The sequence below is a fragment of the Melospiza melodia genome, chromosome 4 (genome assembly GCF_035770615.1).
Source record: "Melospiza melodia melodia isolate bMelMel2 chromosome 4, bMelMel2.pri, whole genome shotgun sequence".
Lineage (NCBI taxonomy): Eukaryota > Metazoa > Chordata > Aves > Passeriformes > Passerellidae > Melospiza > Melospiza melodia.
The window spans coordinates 57,098,059-57,113,334 of record NC_086197.1 but is presented as its reverse complement, the minus strand read 5'-3'; the positions used below and the strand labels follow the sequence as shown (position 1 = coordinate 57,113,334).

The 15,276-nt window shown below is 48.1% G+C and overlaps 6 protein-coding genes across 6 annotated transcripts; 4 read left to right on the top strand and 2 right to left on the bottom strand.

The window, feature by feature from the left end:
- The first annotated feature begins 1,287 nt into the window (after nt 1-1,287).
- LOC134417503 (histone H2A) lies at nt 1,288-1,989 on the top strand. Its single transcript, XM_063154763.1, has one exon. The coding sequence runs from the start codon at nt 1,288-1,290 to the stop codon at nt 1,675-1,677; it is 390 nt and encodes a 129-aa protein (XP_063010833.1). The 3' UTR covers nt 1,678-1,989.
- Nucleotides 1,990-3,834: 1,845 nt separating this feature from the next.
- Nucleotides 3,835-4,556, top strand: LOC134417501 (histone H1). The gene has a single exon (XM_063154761.1). The coding sequence runs from the start codon at nt 3,835-3,837 to the stop codon at nt 4,489-4,491; it is 657 nt and encodes a 218-aa protein (XP_063010831.1). The 3' UTR covers nt 4,492-4,556.
- A 1,097-nt stretch (nt 4,557-5,653) lies between these two features.
- Nucleotides 5,654-6,164, bottom strand: LOC134417502 (histone H2B 1/2/3/4/6). The gene has a single exon (XM_063154762.1). It carries the CDS (start codon nt 6,109-6,111, stop codon nt 5,731-5,733), a length of 381 nt encoding a protein of 126 aa, XP_063010832.1. The 5' UTR covers nt 6,112-6,164; the 3' UTR covers nt 5,654-5,730.
- Nucleotides 6,165-8,876: 2,712 nt separating this feature from the next.
- On the top strand, nt 8,877-9,258 carry LOC134418061 (histone H4). The gene has a single exon (XM_063155909.1). It carries the CDS (start codon nt 8,883-8,885, stop codon nt 9,192-9,194), a length of 312 nt encoding a protein of 103 aa, XP_063011979.1. The 5' UTR covers nt 8,877-8,882; the 3' UTR covers nt 9,195-9,258.
- A 370-nt stretch (nt 9,259-9,628) lies between these two features.
- Nucleotides 9,629-10,225, top strand: LOC134417468 (histone H2B 7). Its single transcript, XM_063154726.1, has one exon. The coding sequence runs from the start codon at nt 9,664-9,666 to the stop codon at nt 10,042-10,044; it is 381 nt and encodes a 126-aa protein (XP_063010796.1). The 5' UTR covers nt 9,629-9,663; the 3' UTR covers nt 10,045-10,225.
- A 94-nt stretch (nt 10,226-10,319) lies between these two features.
- On the bottom strand, nt 10,320-10,631 carry LOC134418011 (histone H4). Its single transcript, XM_063155860.1, has one exon. It carries the CDS (start codon nt 10,629-10,631, stop codon nt 10,320-10,322), a length of 312 nt encoding a protein of 103 aa, XP_063011930.1.
- Nucleotides 10,632-15,276: the final 4,645 nt, after the last annotated feature.

The window sequence follows — 15,276 nt, the reverse complement described above, 5'->3', positions numbered from 1 at the left end:
AACCTCAGAAAAGTAATAATCACATTATTAATAACATGTACTTACTTACTTTTTCCTACTAAGCTTCTGCTATGTTCTTAAATTCCTAAACATCCCTTTTAATACACATATCCCTGGATATGGAGATGATACTCTTAAAAAATCTTTATTGGTAGGTAGTAAAAACTGAAATCCTGATACACTACTCATAATTACAAAACAATTTATTTTATACACTCTGATTGGGAGGTTTGCTTCATATCAAGCCTCAGATAACTGTTGGGTACATCATGGACAGGCTACCTTAAGTAAAAATTAGTAAACAATTTTAATGTTAAAAGATTGACATAATTTTAGTTGTGGCTAATATTAGGATAGCAGACTAGCAGATAGCTCAGGCAATATGTTTAGTTGGCTCTACGTTTCAGGTTTTGCTGAACGCACCATGTTTTGAGGTTAAATCTGCTTTAAGAAGACAAAGTTATTAGCTAACCAAACTTACACTTGAAAACTTTGAATCTGTTTTCACAAATTTCACAAATTCTGGACATAATCAAAAGTGGTTGCACGGCAGTTCTCTGTACCGAGAACATAAAATTTACATGAGCCCACCCACCTAATGCATACTGTGTGATGTAACTACAAAATCCTTGAAACACGAAATTCTTTGTTTATTAAGCAACTTCTGTTGTGGAAGTTAGCTGATGACATCAGTTATGTTTACCAAAGTTGAGAAAATTCATCCTGAAGTCAGATAATTCAGTTTGAAAACACCAATGTGAGTGATTGCAGCAGTACTGAAGTAATTTGTCTCTAGAATCAGAGAAACGTCGTGTATTACGTCTTCCTGCTTAGCTTATACACCTATCAGTAGTGCTGGGGTATAAAGGCTCCTACTGAAAGTAAAGCTTCTCTTTTATCATAGCAGTAACACATTTTTAAAGTAGCCCTGCAGGTTTAAAATACAGGATTATTTCTGAACCGGCAACCATGGCATTGAGCGGGGTTCTGGGGAGGCTCCCGCGCTCTCCCGGGCCGGCCGGGCGGAGCCGTTTCCCCGGCGCTGCCCTCGCTCCCGGAGCGGGGCCGGGACCGGCAGCGGGGGCGGCACCGCGGGAGCGGCCGCCGGCGGCTCCCATTGGTCGAATTTGGATCCGCGGCGCCATTGGTCGGAACGAGCCGGAGCGCGCCGCATCCAATCAGCGAGCCGGCGGGGCGCGCGCAGGAGCTATAAAACCGGCCGCGCACGGGGCGCGGAGGCACGTGACCGCGTCAGTCGGTTCGTGCGGCGGCGTCGGAGCGGGAGCCATGTCGGGTCGCGGGAAGCAGGGCGGCAAGGCGCGGGCCAAGGCCAAGTCGCGCTCGTCGCGGGCCGGGCTGCAGTTCCCCGTGGGCCGCGTGCACCGGCTGCTGCGCAAGGGCAACTACGCGGAGCGCGTGGGCGCGGGCGCGCCGGTGTACCTGGCGGCCGTGCTGGAGTACCTGACGGCCGAGATCCTGGAGCTGGCGGGCAACGCGGCCCGCGACAACAAGAAGACGCGCATCATCCCCCGCCACCTGCAGCTCGCCATCCGCAACGACGAGGAGCTCAACAAGCTGCTGGGCAAGGTGACGATCGCGCAGGGCGGCGTGCTGCCCAACATCCAGGCCGTGCTGCTGCCCAAGAAGACCGACAGCCACAAGGCGAAAAGCAAGTGAAAAAAGTCCGAGGAGCGCTCCCAACCTCAAAAGTAACCCAAAGGCTCTTTTCAGAGCCACCACTTCCTCATAAAAGGAGCTGTACATCCTAGCAAAAAAACCAAACTAAACACCTCCTTTCCCCCTCCCCTTTCTCAGAAAACCTAAAATGTTACTAAAACGAACAATCCCCCTAAAACACCCCAAATGCTTTTAATCTTAGCTCTTGGAAAAAATCCAAAACCAAACTGCCCTAAATACTCTGCATCTTAGCTCTTAAATGATGATCAAAACTTTGAAAAATCTACTGTGTAGTAAAATAAATCACTTCGTGTTAATTAAAGTTTGTTAAGATTGTAGGAAAGAACCTCCACCCCCATCAGGCCTCCTTTTTCAGCTCGGCCCTCTGTGAAATTCAGGTAATTCACTGATGTATTTAAAAACAGCCCTGTCCCCTCTGAACAACTTTTAGACCTACAGATATTGTTGGAAGTTTTTTGGTTTTCTTGTGGTTTTTTTTGGTTTTTTTTTTTTTTTTTTTTTTTTATTGGTTTAGTTTTGTTGTTGTTTTGTATTAAAAAGCATTCTGAGTTACTAATCCTTATTTCTCATTAAAAATCTTTGAGCTGCTGAGCCCATTTTCTGCCTCAAATCTGAAGGAGCTTGAGAATAATTGTTCATCACAACACCCAGGCAATCTGAGGTGAAAGGGACTGTTGCCAGTTTTGATTCCATCTTTTACATAGTGCTGAATATAAACCATAAATATGCTGAAATAGAAACATAAAATCTGCTATTATTGGTCAAAAAACGTATTTTAATAATTATCCATTTGAAAACATAAGTTACATTAATCATAACATTGTCCAGAATTTTAGTATCACCAACAGTTACAATATCAAGAGGTAAAAAGGAGGTTACAGGCCTTTGTCAAAACAATGGGTTATAGGCATTAATAAACATGTCAGAGAATACTTCTTTTTATGCTTTGTACTCTGAAAAAAAAAAAGTGCATTTATTTTTAATTGAAGCTTGGTCTTGGAAAAGAGCTTCTGAAGAGTGTCCCCCCTCTTGCTTAGCAGCCAGCTGCTCCAGTGCAGCAGATCCATCAAGACATGCCATTTTTAGTATCAATTCCAGTGTAGGGAGCAATCACTGGACAGTAAGAAAATGGAATATTTAGGAAATTGCTGTGAAAGAGGAATCCTGACTGATCACTTGAGCAAGTTTTAATTTGTTCAAGTAATGGCAAAATCAGCAGCAGCAGTGTCTCCTTAAACAATGATGACTCAGATTTTTGCCAATCCAGCTGTATCAAAATAAAAACACTGACATACTATGAAATGAGAGGCCACTGGTTATTATTATTAACAAAAATTGGCCGTGTTAAGTTTTTATGTCACCTAAATTATTAAGAAAGTGAGTATTTCTGTGGCGGAGGACGAGGGAACCATGTCTGCATTGTGTGCACTGAGCAACACAGCACAAACTGCTGTGCTGTAAAAAGTCACCTCCTTCGGTGGGACAAAAAGCCCTTCACGGGACTTTAACCCGCTCCTTGCCTTGCTGCATAACGCACCAATTTAATTTCTCTTCATTATTTAGAAAGAGGTAAATGGTTTTGGACAAAGGAGCTAATTTCTAATCCATATTCAGTGCTCAGGATGAGCCTGTGTTACTTACTCCTCTTTGAAATCAAATTGCGACTAAAATATCGATCTAAATCCCTCCTTTTCAGTTCAGATTAAGAGAAGACCCTTTAAAGAACGTTAATTAATTACTTTGGAAGTCTGGCTCCCCATATCGCGGATTTTATTTAGAAGGAAAAACAAAAGTTTCTGTCTCCCGAGGTCTGTTCAGGTCCAGGACTCGGTGTTTATCGCCTCTTTTTTAGCTCACCCGTTGCCTCTTCGAAAGGAAACTCGGCCGAGGGGAACAAGAGTCTTTCTTCTCCACGCCGCCGCGACCCGGGGGGGGGTCGGTGGCGGAATTTCCGCTAAAAAGGGCCCTTTTGGGCTCCTAAGAAACACAAACCGAGCGGGGCGAAGGCACCTTCCAGCCGGCTGCCGGGGCGGGCCCTACAGCGCACCAATCAGCGCGCGCCTCGCTCTATAAAAGCCAGGCCGCCGACTCGCTGCAGGCCCAGTGCTCTGCCCGGCTCCGGACCCGGCCGGCACCATGTCCGAGACCGCGCCCGTCGCCGCTCCCGCCGTCTCCGCGCCCGCCGCCAAGGCCGCCGCCAAGAAGCCGAAGAAGGCGGCGAGCGGCTCCAAGGCCCGCAAGCCCGCGGGGCCCAGCGTCACCGAGCTGATCACCAAGGCCGTGTCCGCCTCCAAGGAGCGCAAGGGGCTCTCGCTCGCCGCGCTCAAGAAGGCGCTGGCCGCCGGCGGCTACGATGTGGAGAAGAACAACAGCCGCATCAAGCTGGGGCTCAAGAGCCTCGTCAGCAAAGGCACCCTGGTGCAGACCAAGGGCACCGGCGCCTCGGGCTCCTTCAAGCTGAATAAGAAGCCGGGGGAGACAAAAGAAAAGGCGACCAAGAAGAAGCCCGCAGCCAAGCCCAAGAAGCCGGCGGCCAAGAAGCCCGCCAGCGCCGCCAAGAAGCCCAAGAAAGCGGCGGCGGTGAAGAAGAGCCCCAAGAAGGCGAAGAAGCCGGCGGCTGCAGCGGCCAAGAAAGCGGCCAAGAGCCCCAAGAAAGCCGCCAAGGCCGGGCGCCCCAAGAAGGCGGCCAAGAGCCCGGCCAAGGCAAAGGCCGTGAAGCCCAAAGCGGCCAAGCCGAAGGCAGCCAAACCCAAAGCGGCCAAGGCGAAGAAGGCGGCGCCCAAAAAGAAGTAAGGTGCCTGAGAGAAATTGAGTCTGCTCATCTAAATAAACCCAAAGGCTCTTTTAAGAGCCACCCACTTAATCTCAAAAAGAGCTGAAACACTATGGTGCTGCATCAGCAGCCCCAAATCAGTCACAGATTTCGGTGGGAGTTCACAGGGCGTTAATAAAGTTCAGATTTTGGGTACGAGTGCGCTCCGCAGCGCCTGCGTGGGAGATTGGGGCTCCCTTGACAAGGCAGCGTGTCCCTGGGTGCGTTTGGGAACACGGCGATAGCAGCTGTGCCCGCCCCGCCCCTGCCCATTGACCGGAGCCGAGGGAGGCGGTGTCGGCGGGGCGGCGAGCGCCCTTTGCTCCGGTGCCCGGGGCCGTTTGAAAGTGCCGCCCTGGGCCGCGATTGGGCCCGCGCCGCCTTCCCGCCTCTCCGCCCTCCGGGGCCCGACCCCCCCGCGGCCCCAGCCCGGCCGGACGGTGACGCGCGGAGCCGCGCATCGGCCCTCCCTCCTTATCCCCCTCCCTCCCTCCCTCCCTCCCTCCCTCCGAGCCGGGGGGCCGGGTAAGGCGGGCCGGGGATCGGAGCACGGACGGAACGTGCGGCCCGTGCCACGGCCCCGTCCGGCGGCAGCTGCAGCGGGGCCCCGGTGCCGCGGCGGGGCAGGAAGGGCTGCGCCCCACGCTCCGGTTCTCCCCGGCTCCCTCTAAATCCTGCAGTAAATCACTGAGAGCCCTTTTCTCGGCAGTTATCTCCTGCGTGACTGTGGGACCCATGGGTGTTTTAAGCACGAAACGCCGCCGTTGAAATATCTAATCCTACTACGTGTACAGACCCCCCTCTAAATTAAGCCACCAAGACAGAAAAAACCTTTTTATTTTACTGCTTAAGTGCATTTAAAGTATGTGCTACGTGTTTTGCGTAAAAGGCATTTAACCCTTAGAAAATTTAACCAATTTCACCTTCCCCGCGGGACTTGGAATTGGACAAGTTGTTGCTGCTTTTTAGTCCCTTTTGAGAAGGAACCGGATTAGAGGTTGTGAACAAGTTGATATACCGCGCATAAACAAGATAAACTTCCTAAAAATATTAGTAGGTACATTTAAACTTGCTAGAACACCAAGTGATCTAAAAATTAACGTGCAAATGGTAAGCTATTTACATACCTCCCCACTAAAAGCATTGATTCAGCTCTTTTATTGAAAAAATTGGTGGCTCTTAAAAGAGCCTTTGGGTTAAAATTGACGGTCCGAGGCGCCCTACTTGGAGCTGGTGTACTTGGTGACGGCCTTGGTGCCCTCGGACACGGCGTGCTTGGCCAGCTCGCCGGGCAGCAGCAGGCGCACGGCCGTCTGGATCTCCCGCGAGGTGATGGTGGAGCGCTTGTTGTAGTGCGCCAGGCGCGAGGCCTCGCCCGCGATGCGCTCGAAGATGTCGTTGACGAAGGAGTTCATGATGCCCATGGCCTTGGACGAGATGCCCGTGTCGGGGTGCACCTGCTTCAGCACCTTGTACACGTAGATGGAGTAGCTCTCCTTGCGGCTCTTCTTGCGCTTCTTGTCGCCCTTCTTCTGCGTCTTGGTCACCGCCTTCTTGGAGCCCTTCTTGGGCGCGGGGGCGGACTTGGCCGGCTCGGGCATGGCTGCTCTCTCTGACTGCGCGGTCACAGCGAAATGCCGGATAATGCGATTACTGCTATATTTATAGGGCCCTTATGCAAATTACTGGTATCAGAAAGCAGCACTTCCATTGGACAACTTCCGTAGTGACGTCATTCGCAGACCGAGGTGCTCTGCTATTGGTCCTTTTTAAACACCACGCTAGGATTGGTCGTTGATTCGAATACTATCAGCCAATCAGAATGAGCTCTCTCAATCCCAGCCCTGGTGCCGAAGCTCCGCTGCGGCGCGGCCTCTCCCCGGCCCGGGGTCCCCCCCAGCACCCGGCGGGTTCGGAGCAGCAAAACCTCCTTAAGGGCATTTCTGAGGAAAGAAAAAAGTAAACCCAGAAACAAACAACTTGTGAGGGGTTCTGCTACTGTTGTTTTTTTCTTCCTTTTTTTCTTTTCTTTTCTTTTTTTTTTTTTTTTTTTTCCTACAAGGAGCATATCTTCATAGAACAGTCTGTAACAGCCACGGCATAAATGTAAAAGGGAAAACGATGCAACAGATGCAAGGAAAGATATGGAGTCTGGAATACAAGCACTGTTAATCGTGTTTAGAACTAATCTTTTTGGCCCATAGAGTGTGGTTTCTTTTTCATCAATTTAAATGAGATGGAAGCGGTGATTTAATTTGTAACATTAAATGATTGGATTTCTTCACAGATGGAATAAGTATTGGAAGTATGTGTTTAAGCCAAAACCATGATAACCCTAAAAATTAGATGTGGATTTTATTCTGCAGTTGGAAATTATCACAAACCAGAAAATCAAGCTGTTTTCTTGTTAATATGAATTCATTGTGCAAGAGGAAAATATGATTTTAGTTCCTTTTGGAAACTTTAAGGACTGTTCAAAGAATGGACTTACCTGGTATCAGAGGAGAAAGGTTTCTTGTGTAGGCTCATGCCACCTGTCTAGGACAAGGGAAAAAAGAGATCTTAGCAAGCTGGTCTTGCTTCTGCCCTCTTTTCCTTTTTACCATGCTGAGCAGAAACAGAGATCCACACAGATCTCCGGTCTGTTTGCAAAGTAGTGGAGTCTGAAGGGAAGCAGACAAAGGAAGGGTGGAATATTTTTCCTTCCCAGTGAGAAAGGCTTACTTGAAAGTGCTTCTGCTATTTATATCTCCTAAACTGTGGAGGCAAAGCAGTGTTGAAAAGAGCAGCTCAATTCTACCTTGGTTATCTCGCTGCTCAGCTTTAATACCTGCCCTCTCTCCACAGCCCTGCTGCCTCTCATCCACAACAGGGATCTTTGCTGGAGATTTAGATTAATTTCTGAAGATAACTTTATTTTAGTGTGGTGTAATTTTCTATGGGGAACACAGAGAAAAGAACCGAGAAGTCCCAGGAAAAGGTAAAGAACAACTTGGCCATCAAGAGGAGACAGCACATAGCAATAAGGAAAATTGCAAATTTACTGATGATGAGACACATCTGTCTTGTGGTTGGGATTATTTGGGAAAATTTTAAAGTGCATGAGGAACCTTAGAATCACATTTGAGAAGCTGGGTTGCAAGGCTGTGGGCAGCTATTGTAGATCTTTCAGTTGTTGAGACTGAAATTTTAGGCATAATTGCATGATTTCCTCCATACTTTGTCACCTGTAGCAGCAAGTTTTGTATTCTAGTTTTGTAAATTGTTGAGTGTTGTTATCATTTGAAGACCCTGTAACTCCCTGGAGAAACATTAAATATATGTGTCATTTCAATAACAAAATTTAAGTGTACTAAAAAAGACCAAGATGAAAAAAAAAAAAAAAAAGAGCAAAGAGGGGAAGGAAGCAAACCATGCATTAAAAAAAAAAAAAAAAAAAAAAAAAAAAAAAAAAAAAAGAAAGAATGAACATTTAAAACTACTAAATACTAAAGGTAACTAAGATGATGGAACTCATTAAAATGAATGCAGCTGTAGGACAGCAGTAAGGAAAAAATACTGGTTGTGTTCAAAAAGTAATATTAAATGAAAAAAAAAAAACAGTGAAAGGAATAGTTCAATAGCTTCAGTGAAGAGTGAGACCATGAAAATCACCACCACGTGCCACTTTTTAAAAGCACATGAAGTGTGGTATAATTTTTTGTCATAGGTATAGCAGCAAGAGGCATAAATCATCTCCTTCATCAACACATCAGACCCACAAAAAAACCAAAGCTATGTGATCATTAAGTCTAGGACATGGGACACAAAAAATAATTCCACCACGGTGGAAATTTAAAGAGTTGCCCTGACAGGGAAGAAAACAAGCAAACACACGCGTAGCATCTTACTCCCGTTTCTGAGCTCTCGGCAGAAAAGGGTTCATTTACCGCAGAAGCGGGACCGCTCTGTCCCCTGCCGGGCCAGGCCCTTTGTCGGGCAGAGCTCGCTGGCGGGGGCGCAGCGCGGGCGGGACGCGGCTCCGCCGCCATTGGCCGGGCTGTGCCGCAGCCCCGCGGCCGGCGGGGCCCCGCTCCGTGCGGGCACCGGGAGCCCTCGGGCGGGGCCGGGCAGGCGGGCGGAGCGCGGCGGGCACGGGGAGAGCCCGGCCGGATCCGCTCCGGGCCCGCCGGGTTCGGGCTCCGGGGGCGGGGCCGGGCCCGAGCCGGGAGCGACGGCGGCAAAGGCCCGGCCCGCGGGGGGAGGGGCGCGCACGGAGCCCGCCCCGGCCCGGCCCCGGCGTAGTCCCCAACCAGGTCGGACCGCCGCCCATATAGACCCGCGCGGGGGCTGGCTCGCCTTATTGCTTTTGCTGCTTTGGGAGCGTGTGAGCATGTCTGGCCGGGGCAAGGGCGGCAAGGGGCTCGGCAAGGGCGGCGCCAAGCGCCACCGCAAGGTGCTGCGCGACAACATCCAGGGCATCACCAAGCCGGCCATCCGCCGCCTGGCTCGGCGCGGCGGCGTCAAGCGCATCTCGGGGCTCATCTACGAGGAGACGCGCGGCGTGCTCAAGGTCTTCCTGGAGAACGTCATCCGCGACGCCGTCACCTACACGGAGCACGCCAAGAGGAAGACGGTCACGGCCATGGACGTGGTCTACGCCCTCAAGCGCCAGGGTCGCACCCTCTACGGCTTCGGCGGTTAAACTTAACATAGTTCTAACTTACACTGTTTTAAACACCAAAGGCTCTTTTAAGAGCCGCACACAATTTCACCATAAGAGCTGTTAATTACTGATCCTTGCGTCCGTGTGGATAAGGTTATTAAAAGGGTTCTTACCTGAAAAAGGTAAGAATTTAGAAGTTATCATGGGGTTAAAGTCATTGGTGGTGAGTACGCTAGTGAATGTCCACCCAGTGCAGCTTGCATCACGCGCTGCTTATTTGTTTTTAGACCCAGGACCCTAAATGCGGCGCGATTGTGTAAATGCAGCGCCCGAGCTCTGGCGGTTACAGGACGGAAGTGCCTGACGTTACGTTGTACTTTCTAGTCCAATAGGAATGGACCAATTACGATCCTATAATTTGCATAACGCCGTTATAAATAGGGGGGGGGTAGGCGCCATTTTCGATGTTGTTGTGTTACGGGGAAGATCCTGACAAAAATCATTAAGGATGCCTGAGCCGGCGAAGTCTGCTCCAGCACCGAAGAAGGGCTCCAAGAAGGCGGTGACCAAGACGCAGAAGAAGGGCGACAAGAAGCGCAAGAGGGCAAGGAAAGAGAGCTACTCCATCTACGTGTACAAGGTGCTGAAGCAGGTGCACCCCGACACGGGCATCTCGTCCAAGGCCATGAGTATCATGAATTCTTTCGTTAACGACATCTTCGAGCGCATCGCGGGCGAGGCCTCGCGCCTGGCGCACTACAACAAGCGCTCCACCATCACCTCGCGGGAGATCCAGACGGCCGTGCGCCTGCTGCTGCCCGGCGAGCTGGCCAAGCACGCCGTGTCCGAGGGCACCAAGGCCGTCACCAAGTACACCAGCTCCAAGTAAAAGGACACAAATTATAAACCAAACGGCTCTTTTAAGAGCCACCACACGTTCCTTATAAGAGCTGTGATTGCAAATACCACTTTTTAAAAATGTGGATTATGTACTATGAATCCCAAGAACTAACAATATAGGTTTGAATTATTACGCAATTTTTCAGATTTTTTATCCTCTGCATTACTAGTTCAAGTAATTACAAGCTCTATTCGTGAAATTTGTGTGTGGCTCTTAAAAGAGCCTTTGGTGTTTTAACAGTGCGAGTTAGAACTATATTAAGTTTAACCGCCGAAGCCGTAGAGGGTGCGACCCTGGCGCTTGAGGGCGTAGACCACGTCCATGGCCGTGACCGTCTTCCTCTTGGCGTGCTCCGTGTAGGTGACGGCGTCGCGGATGACGTTCTCCAGGAAGACCTTGAGCACGCCGCGCGTCTCCTCGTAGATGAGCCCCGAGATGCGCTTGACGCCGCCGCGCCGAGCCAGGCGGCGGATGGCCGGCTTGGTGATGCCCTGGATGTTGTCGCGCAGCACCTTGCGGTGGCGCTTGGCGCCGCCCTTGCCGAGCCCCTTGCCGCCCTTGCCCCGGCCAGACATGGTCACACAGTCCGCTCAATACCGCACTGCGTCCAGTCATCTTCCCTCAGCGCCCCTTTATTACCCGGGAGCCGACCTGGTTGAGGACTGCAGGAAAAGGCGTGGTCTCCTCCCCGGCCCCGCCTCCCTCGCGCGGCGCGACCGCGGCTCTTTCCCGCTCCCGCTCCCAGCGCTCGCCTCCCTTGGCTGCTCTCCCGTCCCGCCCCGGCCGTGCCCCCGCGCGGTCACAGCTCCCCGGAGCTCCGAGTCTCGGCCCGGAGCAGGAGCCGGGATCGCCGCACCCTCTTCCGGCGCCCCCTTCGCCTCCCTTCCCCGCTGCCCGCGGGTCTGCGGCAAAATCCTGCCAATGCGGGCCCTCGCCCTGCGCTCCCGCCCCGCCTCTCATGCGCTGCTCTCGCCTCGTTCATCCCGGCTTCTGCTCCTGCTTTGGACGCTTCAAGTGTTCCTTTTTGATTTTTTGGTTGTTCGCATGTGCCTGCATGGACACCTTCCTCGGGAGAATTTTTATAATCTCTGCCAACCTTGTCCTCTGCGACCTACAACTTCTTTCTAAGTTCTTTTTGTTTAAAACAGCAGGGGAAGGAAATGCTCAAGCCGTGTCATGGCTAGAGGACTTTTCCTTTATTCCTTTTTTTTTTTCTTTTTTTTAATGTAATGTCGAATTTCCTCAGTGAGGATTAAAGGGTGAACAGTCCTGTGGCCTGTGTTTGTTTTACTGGGCTTTGTTTGTTTGTTTCCCTGGAAACAGAAGCGCTCACATGTGCTAACACATACATCTTGTCTGTCATACCTTTACCTATGCAGGGTATTTTTCACCATTTCTAGGAAAGCTGAAAGCATAGAAAATAAGAGACCATAAGGCAGAAGACATTGCTTGCCACAACATTTTCTGGGAATGCTTCTTACGAGGGAAGTAGGAGACCTCTTCTTGCCCCACACTGAAATGGAAAGACAATTTGAAGTTTTTCTCGTTTGGGTTATCCCCTTGCTAAACATGCACCATTTAAAATAGGAATGCTACTCATAATTTTACAGTCAATACCAAAATACAGGTGAATGTTCCAGTACTACTAAATTTCCTGGATTAAGGCAGGATTGAATAAACTGATAAATTTTCCTTCCTGACATAGATACTATTAAACTAATTTATATTGAGATTAAACTCAATTTCACAATTAAAAAACATTTAGGGCCACTTGGCATTTTCTTTTTCTAATTTTACAGCAACATTTTTTCAGAAATTTCTATTGATTTGGGGTAATAATGAATAATCTTTACAGTTACTAGAGGAATATTGACATAGAAATAAATAAATCTTTTTAAAGTATGAAAATAAGAATTTACCAAAGAACCTTTTAGGGATTTTGTTTCGGTGTGATTTCTGTTTTAATTTGCAATTAGTCTTCATATTCTGAGAACTCCTATCATTATAAAACATTTTCACTGGCATGATTTTGTGTAACTTTGAAAAAGAGAAGGAAAAAAATGTGCTGCTGTAACAATAGTCTCATTCCTTAGGATCATTCTTTCTTATTAATGACTCACACATTTTAGGGTAAGAAATTTCTTTCTTTACCTGCTCTCATCCTCTCAAAAGTGTAGTAGACACATGATCAAAAAGGAATCTGCTGTCTTTTATAAGACAGATTTATCCAAACTACTTTTTCCAAACAGGAAAATAATGAAACATTTCTGGATTTGGTTGGTTTTGCTGGGGTTCATTCATTTGTTTGCTTGCTTGTTTTGCTGTGGTTATCTTTCAGCTCTTTTTCTATTTCCCTCTGCACCAGACAACTTTGTTCAAAGCTCTTCAGCCTTCTTTTATGAAGCCATAAACTTACTGATAGAATCTATTCTATAACTCAGGCAACTGCTTGGTTTGGAATTGTGACTCCAGCGTTTAGGGATGCATCATAGTGCATTTGCTTTTCATTCTTCCCTAACATGAGGCCCTCTTGCCTTTCCTGCTTGGTCACCTCCTGATAAGCACGGCCAGCCAACCTTCTGTTTGATTCCCACATTTCAGCTGGAGTCTTCCACAAGGCAGTGACCCATCCATTTGCACCTGTGGGACACCCTCCTGTCACATCAGCCTGTTACACTTAAAAAAACCCATAAAAAAAACTAAAAAAAAAACCACCCCAAAACAACAAACCCCCCCAAAAACCGACAAACCTCACCCTCTAAAGTCTTGAGGATAAAATTTTATTACTTGAAAGTGTTCTTAAAATACAGCATATACAGCTGCTTGCAAAATACTGTGTGTTATGAAATACCTCTATAATGTAGCCTTGCTGCCATGCATTTTAGGGCCTTTAAATTGGATGAATTTTATAAGCATGGTAAGAAATTCTTCCCATTTAAAGATCCCAGTTACAGATCTTTGAAAACATATAATGACTGCATGCACACATGCATGCACACACATTACTATTGTAATTCAGTCCTCACATCATGGAATCAGTATTGAACTCACTTTTCATTTTATTTCAGTGTAGGCTGCACTCGTGCTGCTGCTGCTGTGAGGTGAACTCAAACTCTGCATGCACCTGCCTAAACAACCACAAAACCCAGCAAGGACTGGCCTGGAATTGCTGCAGACTCTGTTACAGTTTTCAAGCACTGGATGCAGAGCTGAGGTGACGCTTCTGTTCTGGAAATAGTTCTGTGTTGTATTGGCCTACACTGAGAATACCAAAGGAGCCTGAGAGTGACAGATGCTGGCAACCACTCCATTTGCCTTTGGTGTCTGTATATTTACCACTCTTGGACTCTTAAATGCATCCCTCCTGGAAGTGAACCAGTCCATATCCATGTAGTGATCTTAAATTTTTCCAAACATGTTCCTTTTCCCGAAAAACAAAACCACAACAACCTGTCAGATGAGTCTGCCTGGAAGAACTGATGGGAAGTTCAAAACTGGCCCAAATAAGGGAAATAACATTTAATTTCAGCAACCAACAGCATACTTCATTTAGGAAAAAGGAGGGGAAGATAACCATCCTTAATGTTCTGTTTCACAACATAACTAACTTGAATTGCAGCTGGCCCTGTCTGTTGCTTAGAAGTGTTTCAATCTCAGTGTGACAAGGATTTTGACAGATCTAGCTGACTGCAGCAAAGCATTCAGAAATTCTGAAGTGCCACTTATCATTACATTGGTGCAATGGAGATCTTACCTGTTTTCCATGTATTATCAGGAGTTGGAATTAATTCAGGAAACATTCAGACCTCAGCACACTGAATTGGCATCTAACACACACAGAGATTTACATTTGACTTTTTGTTGTTCCTGAAAAGCAGTGTCTCAGAAACACTTTTTTGTTTTGTTTTGTTCATGTGTTTTTTGGTTTTTGTGTGTGCTTTGTTTTTGGTCATGCCTCTCACATCATGCCTTCAGCTCTAGATCCATATGTTCATTACAGCATTGGCACACTGTCCTAAAATCCATGGGACCATATGGAACACTTACAGAGAAGTATGTCATGTGCCCTCTGGATCAATTACTTTCCTACTGATGGCATCACAAGTTGAAGGTCTTACAGGCCAGAATTTTGTGTGGCTTCACAGATCCATCCTGATGGATCAGTGCTGTGCTTGGAACAGCATAATAAATGAAAATCCATGCGCAGAGGGAAAGGGGATACCCATAAATACATCAAATACTCCTGGCACTAGATCTTCAGAAACAGAGTGATGAGCAAGAATAAAGTGTAGAGAGAGAAGCATTAAGGACATAGAGGATATATAACCACTTTTTTTTAATATCTTAACTACATTTAACCCCCCCATGAGAACAGATGACAGCACAGCAGGGCACAGACTTGGCTGATCTGTAAAGACAAACTGATCATTAAAAAAGCATCTTCATGTTAATGGACTAAAACCTCACAGTGCTAAATGGTAAAAGAACACGAAGGATGGGGAACCAGATATGGAACTGAACATTGTCATTCCATGTAAAGCACTGGATAAAGCACCAGGGGCGACCCAGATGAGAGAGGTGAGGAGGGAGCAGTGTTGGGGCAGGGCCACGCTGCCCTTGTCATGTCCTTTGCCACCCCAGTGTCCCTGCAGGAGTGGGTTTGTGACTCTGACATGTCACCCTCAGAGCAGGCTCGGGCTGAGGCTGGAGTGCCCAGGAGGAGAAAGGGGTGGGGAAAGCAGGGCTGGGGCAGTGCCAGGTTCACCCTGGCATGGCTTGGGTGGCACCACTGCCCCTGGGGCTCTGGACTTAAGGGCTCTTTGAACCTGGAGCCAGACCAAAAAGCACCTTTAGACTGAGATGCAGGGCACCACGGCTGGCACAGACGACAGCAGTATGGAGTGAGCAAGGCTGGGGCATGTCCTTTGCCACCCCAGTGTCCCTGGAGCTGCAGGATTTGTTTCTCTGATCCCTATCACTCATCACAGACTTGGGCTAAGGCCTCCAGCCAGATGGGCTTACCCTGTTTTATGTACAAATGGGTTTAATTCAAACTCAGTTTGCATTGGTTTGATACATTAATGTTCCTTTAGTTTGTTTTCTTTTTATTACTAAACCCTGGCATTGCCATAACAGCTTCACTGAGAACAGAGCTTTCCATCTTGTGTTACAGGAAACTTCCATTAACTGCATTCTGCATATTCTCATGATGTATTAAGT